General features: G+C 37.9%; 1 protein-coding gene across 3 annotated transcripts; it reads right to left on the bottom strand.

The window, feature by feature from the left end:
• Positions 1-2,118: 2,118 nt before the first annotated feature.
• Positions 2,119-13,149, bottom strand: ZNF518A (zinc finger protein 518A). 3 transcript variants are annotated; one of them, XM_005301308.5, is made up of 3 exons: positions 12,880-13,149; positions 10,279-10,407; positions 2,119-7,780 (listed from the first exon to the last, which is right to left on the bottom strand). In XM_005301308.5, exon 3 carries the CDS (start codon positions 7,653-7,655, stop codon positions 2,985-2,987), a length of 4,671 nt encoding a protein of 1,556 aa, XP_005301365.2. In that variant the 5' UTR covers positions 7,656-7,780; positions 10,279-10,407; positions 12,880-13,149; the 3' UTR covers positions 2,119-2,984. The 3 variants fall into 3 exon arrangements, with proteins under 3 accessions (XP_005301365.2, XP_042712721.2, XP_065408172.1); XM_042856787.2 differs by having other exon boundaries at positions 11,084-12,943; XM_065552100.1 differs by lacking the exon at positions 12,880-13,149 and having other exon boundaries at positions 10,211-10,331.
• Positions 13,150-13,769: the final 620 nt, after the last annotated feature.

Below are 13,769 nucleotides of genomic sequence, written 5' to 3'. Positions count from 1 at the left end.
TTATGAAAAATGTACATGGACAATGTGTGTGTGTGTGTTTGTGTGTGTTTGTGTGTGTGTGTGTGTGTGTGTATATATATATATGCGCACACACACACTGTCCATATACATTTTATATATATATAAATAAAATGTATTTCCCCAAAAAATTAAGACTGACACCATATTACAACAGTCAATCACTGAATCCATATTATTCTGGATGGGGCAGAAGAATGTGTCAAGGTACCATTAAATCCTCAAGAGTCTTTTGTAACTGGCTTATTAGTAGTTAGAGATATAAAATTGATAAATCATACTGAGTTTTATAAAGGATCAAAATTTAATGTCGATATTACAGGAATTAATTTCAGAAGCGACAGAATTTTAGATTTACAACAAACATCCATGTACCCCCTCAGTCTGCTTAAGAGTTGCTTTGCTGCAGCAGGGGGCTAAAATCACCATTACCATGTATGCTCTCACTTAGCTGCACGGCAGCACAAGCCACACAGAAGAAGCCCAAGTAGTAGATTCTTCATAAATTAGTGTTAAAAAGCCAGGCAAGAGCCTCAGAACATTTCTTTTCTCCCCACTATATTAAAAGCTTTGCAAAATTAACAAATTGTATGACAAATTCATTCTGAGGCTTAAATCTCATCATGAAAAGAAAATATTTCACACAATGGAATATTTGATCTGGAATGCTGCTCCATATGTGAATGCAAATATACATGTTTCAATCTAAATCCACTTATATACCCCACTTATTACAGAGCTGAAGTAAAAACACCTCATGAATGACGTAAGTCATTAATTACAAAGTTTTCTATCACCAAATTGCTTATTTTCATTTCCAGTAAAGACTGCTGTTTTGCTTCTACACAACAAAGCAACACACACTCTTAAGCACCTTCAAAACACATACCAAGACATTTTTTCATACTTCCGCTCTCCCCCACCAATATAGGTGTCAGCATTATTCATGCAGCAAAACACACCTACACCGTACACAAACAAACAAGCCAAAAAGTCACAATGAACAAAAGTTTTAGCAGTCACTAGGAGCCACTATGTGCTCAGCACTTTTTGGAGGAAAAAACAAAGAAAAGGGACGTTTATTTTGGGACCTAAATATAAGTTTGGAGCCTAACTTTAGGCACCCATTTTTGAAAAATCTTGGCCAAAGAAAATATAAGTTAAGACAGTTATAAAACTATTTGCATCTAGTAATCTGTCGATGCTATTTTGCAGAGAGAGTTTAGGAGGAAATTTCTAACAGTGTTTAAATGTTGAAAGCACATACTTTTCCTGATATAAAGTACCAATCCCTATTTAAACATTAAAACAATTTGAGACATTTTAAAACAGAAAATATACTAACACTTATTACACCTTATGAAACAGAAGTTTAATCATTAGTCTAATTTTGCTCCCATTGGCATCAATGAGAGGTTTACAACTATGTTCACTGGACACAGGATCAGGCTCCATATTCATGTCAGAGTGACATTCACCCTTCTACAGAGAAACAGCCCAGAGAACCTATGTTCAATTTAAGACCTCACAATGTTTTAAATGTGCAGAACCTTTGTTGAGCGCAGAGCTGAATTTCACCTATTTAAGATTTCCAGCAACATTTCAAAAGTGAGTCAGATATTTAGAGTACAATACTGCAGTCCTTATGCAAGACTCCCAGTGACTCCCTAAGGACTGCAGGATACAGCCCTTAATATAGTAATCTCTGTGGGTCACATTGTGATCCTGGCTGTGTGTCCACACAGGAAAGTAAGGGAGCATAAACTCTCTTATTCCCTTGCATGAGCCACTCCTATTTCCTGTTGCAGCTGGTAGGTAGAGCAGCCTCTGCAAGGTTACTCCCCATACAGATGGGTGGGGAGTGGGCAAAGTTTAGGCCTCCCCAAATACCAGACAGTGCAGTTGAGGAAGCAGAGAGGGAAAGTAATCTGCACTAGCTATAGGAACTGTTTGTTTTCCCTGGAGCAAAGTATAATCCAATTTCTGGTCCTAGGGCAGTACAACTACACGCTGCCACTTACTTGGGATTTGTGACAGGGGGGTACTATATACTGGGGCTAGAAAACAAATTTCTATAAACTCTCACAATCATTCTGTAAACACAGTTATAGCAAATTTAATATTGATGAGAATCAATACAGATTAGGAATGTTCACCATTCTTAAACACCATATACATTATGAATATATACTGTATATTTCCAACTGATTCCATTCTCAGGCTCAATGTATTAACCACAGTTGTAACATGTTTTATTAATTTATATGAAAAATACTTCACTAAGAAAGTAGACAAACTGCACAGAAATAGTACAAGTGTCATGTGCATAGCAATATAGCTTAAAGCATTCACATATGGCTTTGTTTAAATGAAACTATTGGGGAAATGGTCCTATTTGGACCTATGGTTATACAGTTGACATAATGTAAACTGTTTCACATCTTTTAGGCACTTGCTAACAATAGTGTTCAATCCCTGAAAAAGCAAAATCAAAAACAATTCAAATTGAAAACAACAAAAAACCCATGGATAATAGCTGTGTGTAGTTGAAACACCTTTAAATCAGTTTTAGTAGTGCATGCACAGAACTGAAAAGGGGAAAAAATTCTGTGCAAGATTTATAGCAAGTAACTGAGCAGTACAAAAATATTTACATGTTTAGGTTTTTAAATATGTACAGAACAAAAATCCTGGGAACTCATTCTATAGAATAATAAAAATATAGGACATGATAGTAATGAAAAATATATGCAGTTTTATGGTACTGTAATTGCAATTAGTTATACAATATCTAACCCACAAAGTTCTTTGTTGTATCTCAACATTTGATGCTATCATTTTGCATTATTTTTAAAATTGTTTCGTATTTATATACCATACCTAAATAACCTGTATCATAATTCAACTTGGTTCTTTCTAAACGAGTACTGTAAGGTATTTATTTTTGCTTTTGTCACTAATCAAGATTATTCTAATGAATTCCAGTCTCGGGTAGCTTCCATCAAATGTCTCTGTCCATGCCCTACCCAATTATCTTGATTGTCAAATATCCTACCACAAAACCAGCAACTAAAGTTAGCTTTCAGGGTATTATCAGAGGTAGTTTTCACAATCTGATAATTGTTTTTGCTTGTCTTTTTCAGTGTTAATTTTAACACAAATCTTTCTTTTACAGGACTAACAGGTTTTATCATCCTGTACCTCCTTCGAGAGAGATCCTCAGTAGCAATGTCCAAAGTATTGCAGTATGCTGGTTCCAGAAGAGCATCAATAGTTCTTTTTGACAATGAGACCTTAAGAACATGTCCTTTAAATTTAGTAATAGTTTTCATTACATTTACAACTTCTGGAACATCTGCATCAGGATGGTTTAGTACTACAACTGGCTGATTTCTCCGAGGACATTTTACAAGTTGTTTAGAATTAAAAGGAAGTAGTTTCAAAGTCCTCACAGTTTCCTTTGATGCCCTTGGTCTGTAAGGGCCACTTGATTTGCTAACAACTTCAGTTTGATTCTTTTCTTTGCACTTCCTGTGCAACATTATTTTCTTTCTAGGGGGTTCTTGGAAATCATCCTTAGTTTTTCGTTTGGAATTCTTGTTTCTTTGTGAAACCACAGCTTCAGAACTTTTATGACCAGTTTGTTTTAAGCGAGGTTTGACTTTTGAAAGTTTGTTTCTGGTGTTCCACGTGGACTTTTGGCTACCATAACTATTCCCTTTGTTAGCAATTACTGCTTGTGTAGAATTAATTGAACACTTTTGCGACCATGTCCCTGTAGGCGTGGTGGAACATACAGGTTCTACAGGAAGTAGACGATTAGAGCTTGCTAAAGAGGGATTTGCTGGCATCAATCTACCTGGTAAGAATAAGGCATCACTAGGAGTAAGAATAGTCTGTTTCTGCCCTAGTGCAGAACTTTTAAAGGACTGCATTTTATCCAATTGTAGTGAGGGCACTGAGTTGCTAACTGATTGTTTTAGATCAGTAGTTGCATCAGAAGTAGAGGTCTTAATTTTCAGCAAAAGCTTTTGTTGCATGGCTCCAGTTTTCTTTGGTTGACAATTTTGATTATAAGCATTATCTTGAACAACATTATGTTTCTGTGCCACAGGCTTGTTTGGCGTCATACATTTCAGAAAAACTGCCTGTCGTCCATCAGGCAAAAGCGCATAAACAGGCGGCTTCTGTGGAATCTCCTGTTTTACTGACTCCAGGGAACCAAACACAGTGCCATGATGTTCTGGTAAATTTTTTTCAGAAGAAATTCCTTTCATAGAAGAATCAGCTGAATTTGTAATTATAAGAGGCGCTTTGAATGGCACGCTATTTGACAAATCACTTACTGCCCCATCAGATGCAGTGCTAACACCAGAGGAATTATTTACACTTCTAACACTGTCATTTTTCAATTCGGTCTTTGAAGTTGGTACTGTTATTTTACCATACTCTTGAGATGCAACTCTCCCTAAAACCTGAGAGCTATCACCAGTGACATTTGCAACTGTGCCAAGTGTCCCATTACTAAATGTCAATATCATTCCAGGTCCTTTATTTAAAAGGAAGGATGCAGGTATGCTTTTAGTCAAATGAACCTCTGAAGAACTCGCTGATGGGAGAGGTTTTCCTGAAACAACTTGTAAGCTTGGTTGGTTAGCAAGATGCAAAGGTACAAGAAATCCTGGTGGAGGTGTCTGAACTAAAAGTGTTTTCTTCTGTTCTGGAAGAACTGGTGAGAAGCCACTAGGATTCTGGGTTGTAGATCGCATCCTATCTTTTACCAACTGCTGTGTTATGATTGCATCTGTATGAGTTTTAAGCAATGTACCAACAGCCGCAGTTCTAGATAACTTATCCATTTCTTCTGCATCAAGTGATGTCATTGGTGCCTGTCTTTCTTTCCCAAAACGTATACCTTCATTTATTGTGCTACATTTCATGTTCAACTCTCTCTTAGACATATGAACACCTACATTAGAAGAACTGGCTAAACCACATGCAGTGGAGTCTTTTAAGTGTGTAAAAGTTTTACTGTCTGTCTGATTACATGAAAATGACGGATCACAATGAAGTTTTACGCATGTATTTAACTTATTGTGAGATTCTTGCGGAGTATTTGATTTTACTTTTAGCACATCTTGAAGTAATTGGTTTACTTCAGGTGACAAATAATTGGATGCCTGTTTACTATGTAATGAGAAAACTGATGTGATTTTAGGCATAAGGGATGAATTAGCACAATCTGAAATATTTTCTGCTTTAGATTTCTCAGCTACATTTTCAAACACTTGGTTTATATTAGTGTCCAAATACTGTTTGCTACCACCATGCCATTTTTCCGTAAAACACTGTCTGTCAATAACACATTTAGATTGGTTTCTTGAAGACACAGAATTATTCTTAGTGTTTACATGTCCATAAACTGAATTATTATTTAACTGGGATGAGACACATTTTTCGGGGTTAAAACCTCTCACTGACTGTGAAAATGAGGCTGTAGAGTCACTTCTCAAGCTGTTTTGAAGAAGAAACATTTTGCTGGACATAAAGTCTTTACGTTTGTCATCTGTTGGCATCCAAATGCTACATGGATTATCTGAAGAGTCTATTTTAGAGTAATTATGAAAAGGCAGTAGTCCCTGGTTAGATGAATCAACTGATGGATAGTAGAGATGATTAGGTCCACTGTTATTGCTCACTCCACCATTTTGTATTTTAAACTCAGTAGGGAAGGGCATTTTCATGGGGTCATAATGAAGTGTATTTGTAACTGTGGGAGATAATACCTGAGGACGACTGTGAGCAATACAACTTTCCCATGAGAGAACATTACCCCTAGTTCCAACTTTTGTCACCAAGTCACATGGAGGTGCAGTTGATCCAGGCTTCATTGGCAAATGAGTTGCATTCTTTCCTATAACTACAGTGGGAGACTCTACAGTCTGAGAAATAGTCTTACCATGTGATAAAGCATTATTTTGTTTTTCTGCTTTTGCTTTTCCTGAACAAGGAGTAGAAAATGAAAATGGAGTGGAGGTTAATGAGTGAAGAGAATTATTCTTCGGAGTTTGCTGATTAGTTACATGTGATGCAGCACTTGAAGATAAGCCGAAAGTATCAGCCGTTTGTAGCAAAGAATCAGCTGAGGCATCTTTAACACCATCAGATTTTTGTCCCGATAAATACACATTCTGTTTATTTGTAGGCAATAATTTTATTACAATATGCTGTTTTCCATCCACCATCTTAAATCCCATAAATTTAGCACTGTAGTTTGCTGGAACAGATATTTTATTATTTTTCACCATCAGAACTGTAGGTCCATGAACAGCATTTTTCAATAATCCCAAACCAAAACTTGATCCATCTTCTGCTTTATTGTATTGCATGGTGATAGGCGACAATGTTCCACCTTGGAGATTATGCTTTTCATTATTTATAATTTGATCTTTTTCTTCATTCAAATGCAGCTCCTTTACAGACTGGTTTAGCTCTTCAGATTTGGGTTGAATTTTATTCAAATTCCTAAGTACTTGTGCATTTTGCTCTTCAGTTTTGTCATTTCCATTGTTAATTTTTTTCCGTCTCCAAAGCGCTTTCCTCGATGCTCCTGTTTTGTACCTTCTCAAAATAAGCTTGAGCCCTGCTGGAGTCTTTACTATTCTTTTTTCACATTTATCCTTCTCCAGTTTATCTTTTGCATACAAGTGATCTCTATGCAAAGCTATTACATGCTTTAAAAGGTAATCCTTCCGTGGTGCACTATAGCTGCAATACTGACAACTGAAAGGAAATGCACCAGTGTGAACAAGAAGATGCTCCTGAAACTCCCCTTTTGTAAAGCTGACATGATGGCATTTACCACATTTATACTGGATTTCGTTATGTCTATGAATGTGCTGAACAAATGTGCCCACATCTCGGGTAGAAAACCCACACTTTTCACATTGAAAATGACCATTTATACAATGCTTTGATGTGAAGTGTTTTGTCAAGTCCAACAGGGTATATATATGCTCATCATTACAAATCTCACATTTTACTAAAGTGCTGCGATGGATGCGGCGATGTTGTTTAAACAACTGGAAGTCATTGGCTGAAAAATTGCACATTTCACAAGGATATGAAGGCAACTCTCCATAGTGTAACAGTTGAAAGTGTTTCTGTAGATCATTTGGGCTATATCTAATTTTGTCTCTACATTTTGTACAGGTGAAATTCAGTATCTTTGCTGAAGTTTTCAAACCCTCTTCTTCAAACTGCACTTCTGGTTTACTTTGCAAATTGCAGCTTTCTGAACAATTTAGATGACTTCCATTTACTTTCTCTTGACTTAAAGATTTTCTTGCAGTTTGCTGTTTACACTGAAATAATTTTCTGAATCTATCAACTTCATGTTTCAATACCACTTCATTTGGAATGTTCACTTTGGGCAAATCAATTTTCACATTTTTCAGTCCATAAGAAAGACTGACATCTAAAATCAGTGGTGGAGGCATTACACTTCTAGTATCATTCACCAATGCTTTTTCCACAGCATTATCTGGAATACAAACACAATGTTTCTTTGCAGCATTATCTTGTAATAAAGTAGTCGGCTTTTTATCACAAAAAATGTGTTCCTTTTCAGATGGCATGGTTTTAAAAATATTCCTTATTTTGTTTTAAGGAGATCTTGTGAGTTTTTGTAATTTTTGCAGCAGACAAGCCTGTTATGCAGAAATATCTTCAGAGTTCCAGGACTTTCTCCATTTTAATTTCCCTGAAATTAAAAACAGCACAGTGAATGCTACTTTTTAAAAGCTGATTCAATTGTAACATACTCCTTACGAAATTATTTAAAGTATAGTTTATGAGCCAACATTTTAAATATATTTTTAACTGGTTATTACTTTTATATATTTGTATTGCTGTGGCGCCCAGGAGAAACAGCACCAATCCAAAAAACAAAATGTCTCCCTCCAACAATTATATTAACTTTATTTCTATTAAACTTTTTTGGATCATTTGGGCATTATAATTTCAAAAATATATAAAAATATTTTTAAAATTGTATGTGCTATACCTATTGACAAAAGAGAAAAATACACTTTAACAGTTCATGGCTACAGCTTTATGTTTTTTGTTTTCCTCACAACATAGCTTTTTGTAAACAGAAGTCTTAAATATATCTTCATATTGTGTAAGCATCAGAACTTCTGAGTGTCTTTTTTATTAAGTCAGACTTTATTATTCACTCAGGTACAGATAAACCTTGGATTCAATCCATATAAAAATAATTAACTTTACTATGACATGGGTCACGAAATGGCACCTAATGTATTATGAATGAATTCCTAAAGTATGCAGTGAAATTTGACTTCATTAATAAAAATATGAAAATGCCCCTACTTTTGCTAAGTTTTCACTACTCAGACTAGTAGCTAAATGTTGTGCAACAGAAACCACTATCATCTAATCTTGGGGAATAGGCAGATTTAAGTTTTACTTTACAAATGATGTGGACAAAAAATCTATTCCAATACAAAGCAGCACAAGAGGCTTCACTGGCATAAGGTCTGGAAGCTCAAGTCCATGTTTGAAAACAAGGTTCCCACATGGCAACATAGTATCAGGTGCAATGGATTGTCACAGAAAATCATTTTCACTCCTTAAAGGTAAACTGCAAAACAAAACAAAAAAGGGGGTTGCCCTTCCCTGCTTCTTCATAGTCTATAAAGTTCTCTTTCCTGTTTAGGTGGGTGGGGTTTTTTTTGTTTTTTTTTTTTTTGTTAGAAAAAATGATATCTTCGCATCCCTCTTTTCTGGAGTGCTTTAGCAAAATTTTTGGAGACGTTGCTTGACTAGTAGAGTCACAAGATACTGTAACCTCAGCAGCAGCCTCCACACACACATGCATACCTACACAAGGTGATGGGGATACTGAATCATAGATCATTTTATTGGTTAACATTCAAACTGTAAGAATGAGTTTTTTCATCACCTCTTGGTTAGGGGTATGCAAAAGCTACAGTATAGGTAACAGGCTCTGACAACAGCACAACTGAGGTTCTCTAAATATTTTATCATAGTCCTCTAGCAAGAGAAGACCCAACATTAAACACGTTGAAATCAAGCAGCAAGATAGAAGCTGAAAAAAATTCCAAGGCTCTATTTACACATCAGAGGAGCAAGAAAGGCAAAAAACATTTTTTACACATATTCTTTATTGCACACCTTTAAAAAATATTATTATTAGGATTCCTAAACAAGTCTTCCAAATTATAAAGAGCAAAACATTTTCCAGTATTTTATACATCTTTTCAATTGCAATATATGTTATTATTATAGTATAGTAATAGCAATATTTTAGACTGAATTAAAATTCAACTAACAGTGTTCCTCAGTTAAGTGAATCACAGAATTTTAAATTACACATTTGGTGTTCTTAAAACAAATAAAAATACTTCTAAGTGTGTGTGTTGGGTCTTTGGTAACTAAGACCAATGACCTGGCATACAGAAAAGAGGAATTTTATTTTTAGATAAGCTACTGTACATTTCCTGTTTATATTCACAAGTGTGAGATTACTCTATTTTGTGCCATCACAGAGGCACTGCATATACACTTCATTGTCACTAAAAGAAAAATATACTAATGTTTCCTCTTGTCAACAATAAGATCCACTGATGTACTGGTATATAAGTAGAGAAAATAATCTAGCTCCCAAATAAAGCATGGGTGACAAAGTATGGCTCAGAATTCTTCACTGTAGCTGGATATTATTAATAGACAAGATGCAACCCATTCAAATTATATGTCCCAGCATGCCATGCTCCATCCTGATGCCAGTAGCCAGCTGCTCAGATGACGATGGAGCATTATACTGAATACTGAGACCAGTAATAACTACAGACTGCACTTTGCATTAAAAATGAAGGCAGTCTGCTGTATTTTATGCAAAGGTGAACTTCAGGTTCCTATTATGGTACCAGTGTGGTCCTGAGTTGGGCAACCTTTCATTAACTGGATAAAACACAGATGCTCTTGGCAAAGTGTTTGCCAGATATATCCAACCAAGTTAAATTCTACTTAAACTAATTAAGCACACAAGTTACAAGTTAACACTCATATGCTAATATAAAACTGCCTCACTGTATAATAGGAAATTTTTTCTAAGTGTAGCTCCCCACACAACAAACAAAATTCTTACCTAGTAAACTTACAAAATAGAAGACCAGTGAAATTTTTGTCTTTTAGCTAGGCATACATTGAACTTACTCAGTAGGGAAAGATTAGATTTCAATTCTTCGTTTGCCTTTTCAACATTTTTCTTCCACAAGAATGAAAGGCATAAAAATACAATGATCAGAAAAGGCCGCAGTCAGGAGAAATACTTAAGAGAAGGATCTGGAAATAAAAGGATAGAGATTTAAAAAGCTGTAAATATAAGAATTTCAAAAACAAGCATAAATTCTTCACAATCTGACATTTTGTGTGTTTTTAGCCAAATGAAGGATGGGACAAACTCTTATATGACAAATATGGTTCTGTCAAGAAGAATGGAGTAATTTGTGATATGATCTATAAATCTATGAGTGGAATTAACATATTTGGCAATCAAAAAACAAAAATGTACCCTCCCATCGATTTCTTGGGTACTTCTAATGTGCCTATAACTTTGGTAACCAAGTAGCCAGACATGATAGTTGTCAACAAACCACAGAAAGAGAACATTATTTGTAACCACTGGGCTTGTCTACATTTACAACGATGCAGATGCAGCACTTTGTGAAGATGCTACCTAGGCCAACAGGAGAGCTTCCACCTTCCCAAGAAGGGAGAAGCCCTCCCATCGACCTAGCAATCTCTACACTAGGAGTTCAGTCAGTATAACTGCGCTGTTACACCAACGTAAGTTTGTCGTGTAGACCAGGGCTCAGTCCATTGATTTCTGAATCTGCACCAACAACAACACAAAGTTTAACTTTGGCGAAGCCATACAACTATTTCCGGAGGATTTTGAAAAAATGCTTTTTAAAAAGAAAAGGGAGGACATGAAAGGAAAGAGAACTAGTCTACTCACCACCATTTGAAAATAAAACTGGATTTACATTTCTTATATTTGATATCATGAGTAAGGACCCAATCTTGAAAACATTACGCATATGCTTAACTTTACTCAGATAAGTAAGCAGTTTCTAGATTTTTCTAGGCCCCAATCTTGTTTTGAAGGACTTCCAGTTTGTCAATATGTTGTTAAAACATGATGTAGGTGAAAACAAAAGCAAGCCATTGAATACAAAGAAAAAATGACCCAGTTTAATCTGATGATAATAATTAAGTATTCTTATTTTTAACATAAAAAACAACCAACATTAGTCCTTTGTACACAAATTTAACTATTGTCCTTTGTACACAAATTTAACCATGTCAACTATTATACATTATGTAAATTTTCATCAAATAGTAAGGGAAAAAATTAAATTTGAAATATAATAAGGTTACAGCCAATTAATATTGTCAAAGTCTTGCATAAATTTTGTTTCCACTATCTTAAATTTTCTAGTTTAAAAATAACTTTCACATTTTTGGTCAAATCTGAAAACTTTCATTCATTTAAGCAGATCTTTGACTTCAATGGGAATATGCACATGTTTAAGGGCTTACAGAAATAGGGTCTGATGTTAAAGTATATTTGAGCTCTCGTATCTTTATTTTATGAAAACAAAGTGAAACCTGTTAAATTTGAACAAAAATCTGAGACTAAATTAAGATGGACATCAACTGAGAAAGGTTTATTGTTTACAAAAGCATCTTATGTTAGAAATACAGTGCTATGCAATCATCATAAACATACCTACAATTACTTTCTTGAGCTACATTTTTGTAATAGTCTATAAAAAGCTTCATTAAATATACTATTAGCGCAGCACAGTGTACACATTTTAGACACTCTAAGCACCACAATTAAGTAGCTTTTTCTAAAGGCTACCAGCTGATTACTCTACTCATTGTAAGATATAAAACCATTGTGAAGGGTTTTCTAGTCTAGGGTATAAGCTCGCAGGGGAAAAAATGTAATGTGTGTGAGTGCATACACATATATAGTAGACAAACAGGGCTGAAATACAAAACCCAAGGTGTTTTGCTACCTTTATGAACCCTTCTGAAGTAGTACATTTTAAACTATTACAAGGCATTACTACAAGACACTCTAAGCAAAAGTGGGGCTGGGGGGACCCCCTTTTCTGAGGCACTGAGACGAGAATCCCGCCTTGTAGACTAACTCAAGCTTTTCAGACAACTCTAGGGATAAAGGCTCTGGTGAGACACAGGGCACCTGATGGGCACTGAGTGGTCTCCCCCCGCAGCCACCCAGCCTGATCCCCATCAGCCTAGGCAGTGCTGGGCAGCCCCCCACACCTAGCTGCCCCGTTTCAGGGCCCCAGGCAGCGGGGGGTTCCCCGGGACGCTGAACTCTTGCTGCTGCCCACGGAGATGGCAGAGTTGCCAGGCGGGGACTCTACTGGCCCCTCAGCCAGGCGGAAGGATACACGGGCACAGACCATGGGACCCCTGCCATGCGGCGAAAGGAGACGCTTAGTGCCCGCGGAAGGGGGCTCAGCCGCCTTCCCTCTTGCTCCCCCCTCGCCTCCCGCCACCCACCCGGAGCCTGGGGCCACCCCACAAACTTTCATGGCGGGAGGCGCACGGAACTATTTGATGGCTCAGCCCTACAGCAGGACGGCTTCCTGCCCCGACAGGGAGTCGCCCCCTGCTTTCCTCAACCCCCTCCCGTGCACGGGGCCGCAGCCCCCTCCCTGGGGGCCGCACAAGGGCCCATCCGCCCGCTGGGGACCGTGCCCTGAGCCCACTTACCTTGCCCGTCTCCATAGCCCTGCGAGTCACAATTGGCGGCCATAACAGTTTCCATCCGGGGACTGTGGTGCTGCCGAGCTGAGCCCAACCCAGCAATGGGGGGTGGGGGTGGTGGCGGCGGCGGAGGGATACGCGCTTCACCTGGGACAGACGGACGGAGGCCGAGGAGGCCCAAGGAGGGGAGTGCGTTCTGATGACCCTCCAAGCCCCCAGTTGGGGGGAGTGCCAGGCCCCCTGGATGCCCCCCGTGCTGGCTGCTCTATGTTGACTGCAGCAGCTGTAAGGCTGAGATCCTGCTATATATGAGGCAGCAGCTTTGACAGCCCCATATACCCTCCCTCCTCCTCCTCTTAGGGTGACAGATAGCAAGTGTGAAAAATCAGGGTATTTTTGGGGGGGGGGGTATAGTTGCATATATAAGACAAAGCACCTAATATTGGAATGTCTGGTCACCCTATTATCCTTGTCTATGACTGGAGGGGCTGAGCTTGGGGGGGAGGGGGCATGGCATAGGAGCATAACACATAACCCCCAGTTGCAGGGCACCAACCTCCCACACTTCCTCCTCTGCCAGCCAAGTACATACCCCTCACCCTACACACACAACCCCTTCAGAGCCTCAGACCTCAACCTGTTGAAATGGGGCCCTAACCCTGATGGATTATATGCTCACTAACCCCTCACCTACCCATCACCCTTATCGTCCCCTCCCCACAATACACGCCAACCAACTCTGTTTTTTAGCAACAGTTTGCCATTCCCCAAAATGAACCTTTTCTGTGGCCAGTGTACTTCAATGGAGTAAAAAGTTGCATCTCTATTTTTCTCAGCAAATATTGCTATTTATTTAGCAAGTTTATAATACCTTCGCACAAACACGCATGCACCCC

This window comes from Chrysemys picta, chromosome 7 (genome assembly GCF_011386835.1).
Source record: "Chrysemys picta bellii isolate R12L10 chromosome 7, ASM1138683v2, whole genome shotgun sequence".
In the NCBI taxonomy this organism is placed as follows: Eukaryota; Metazoa; Chordata; order Testudines; family Emydidae; genus Chrysemys; species Chrysemys picta.
Note: the sequence above shows the minus strand (reverse complement) of the source record. Positions and strands in the feature narration are given on the sequence as shown.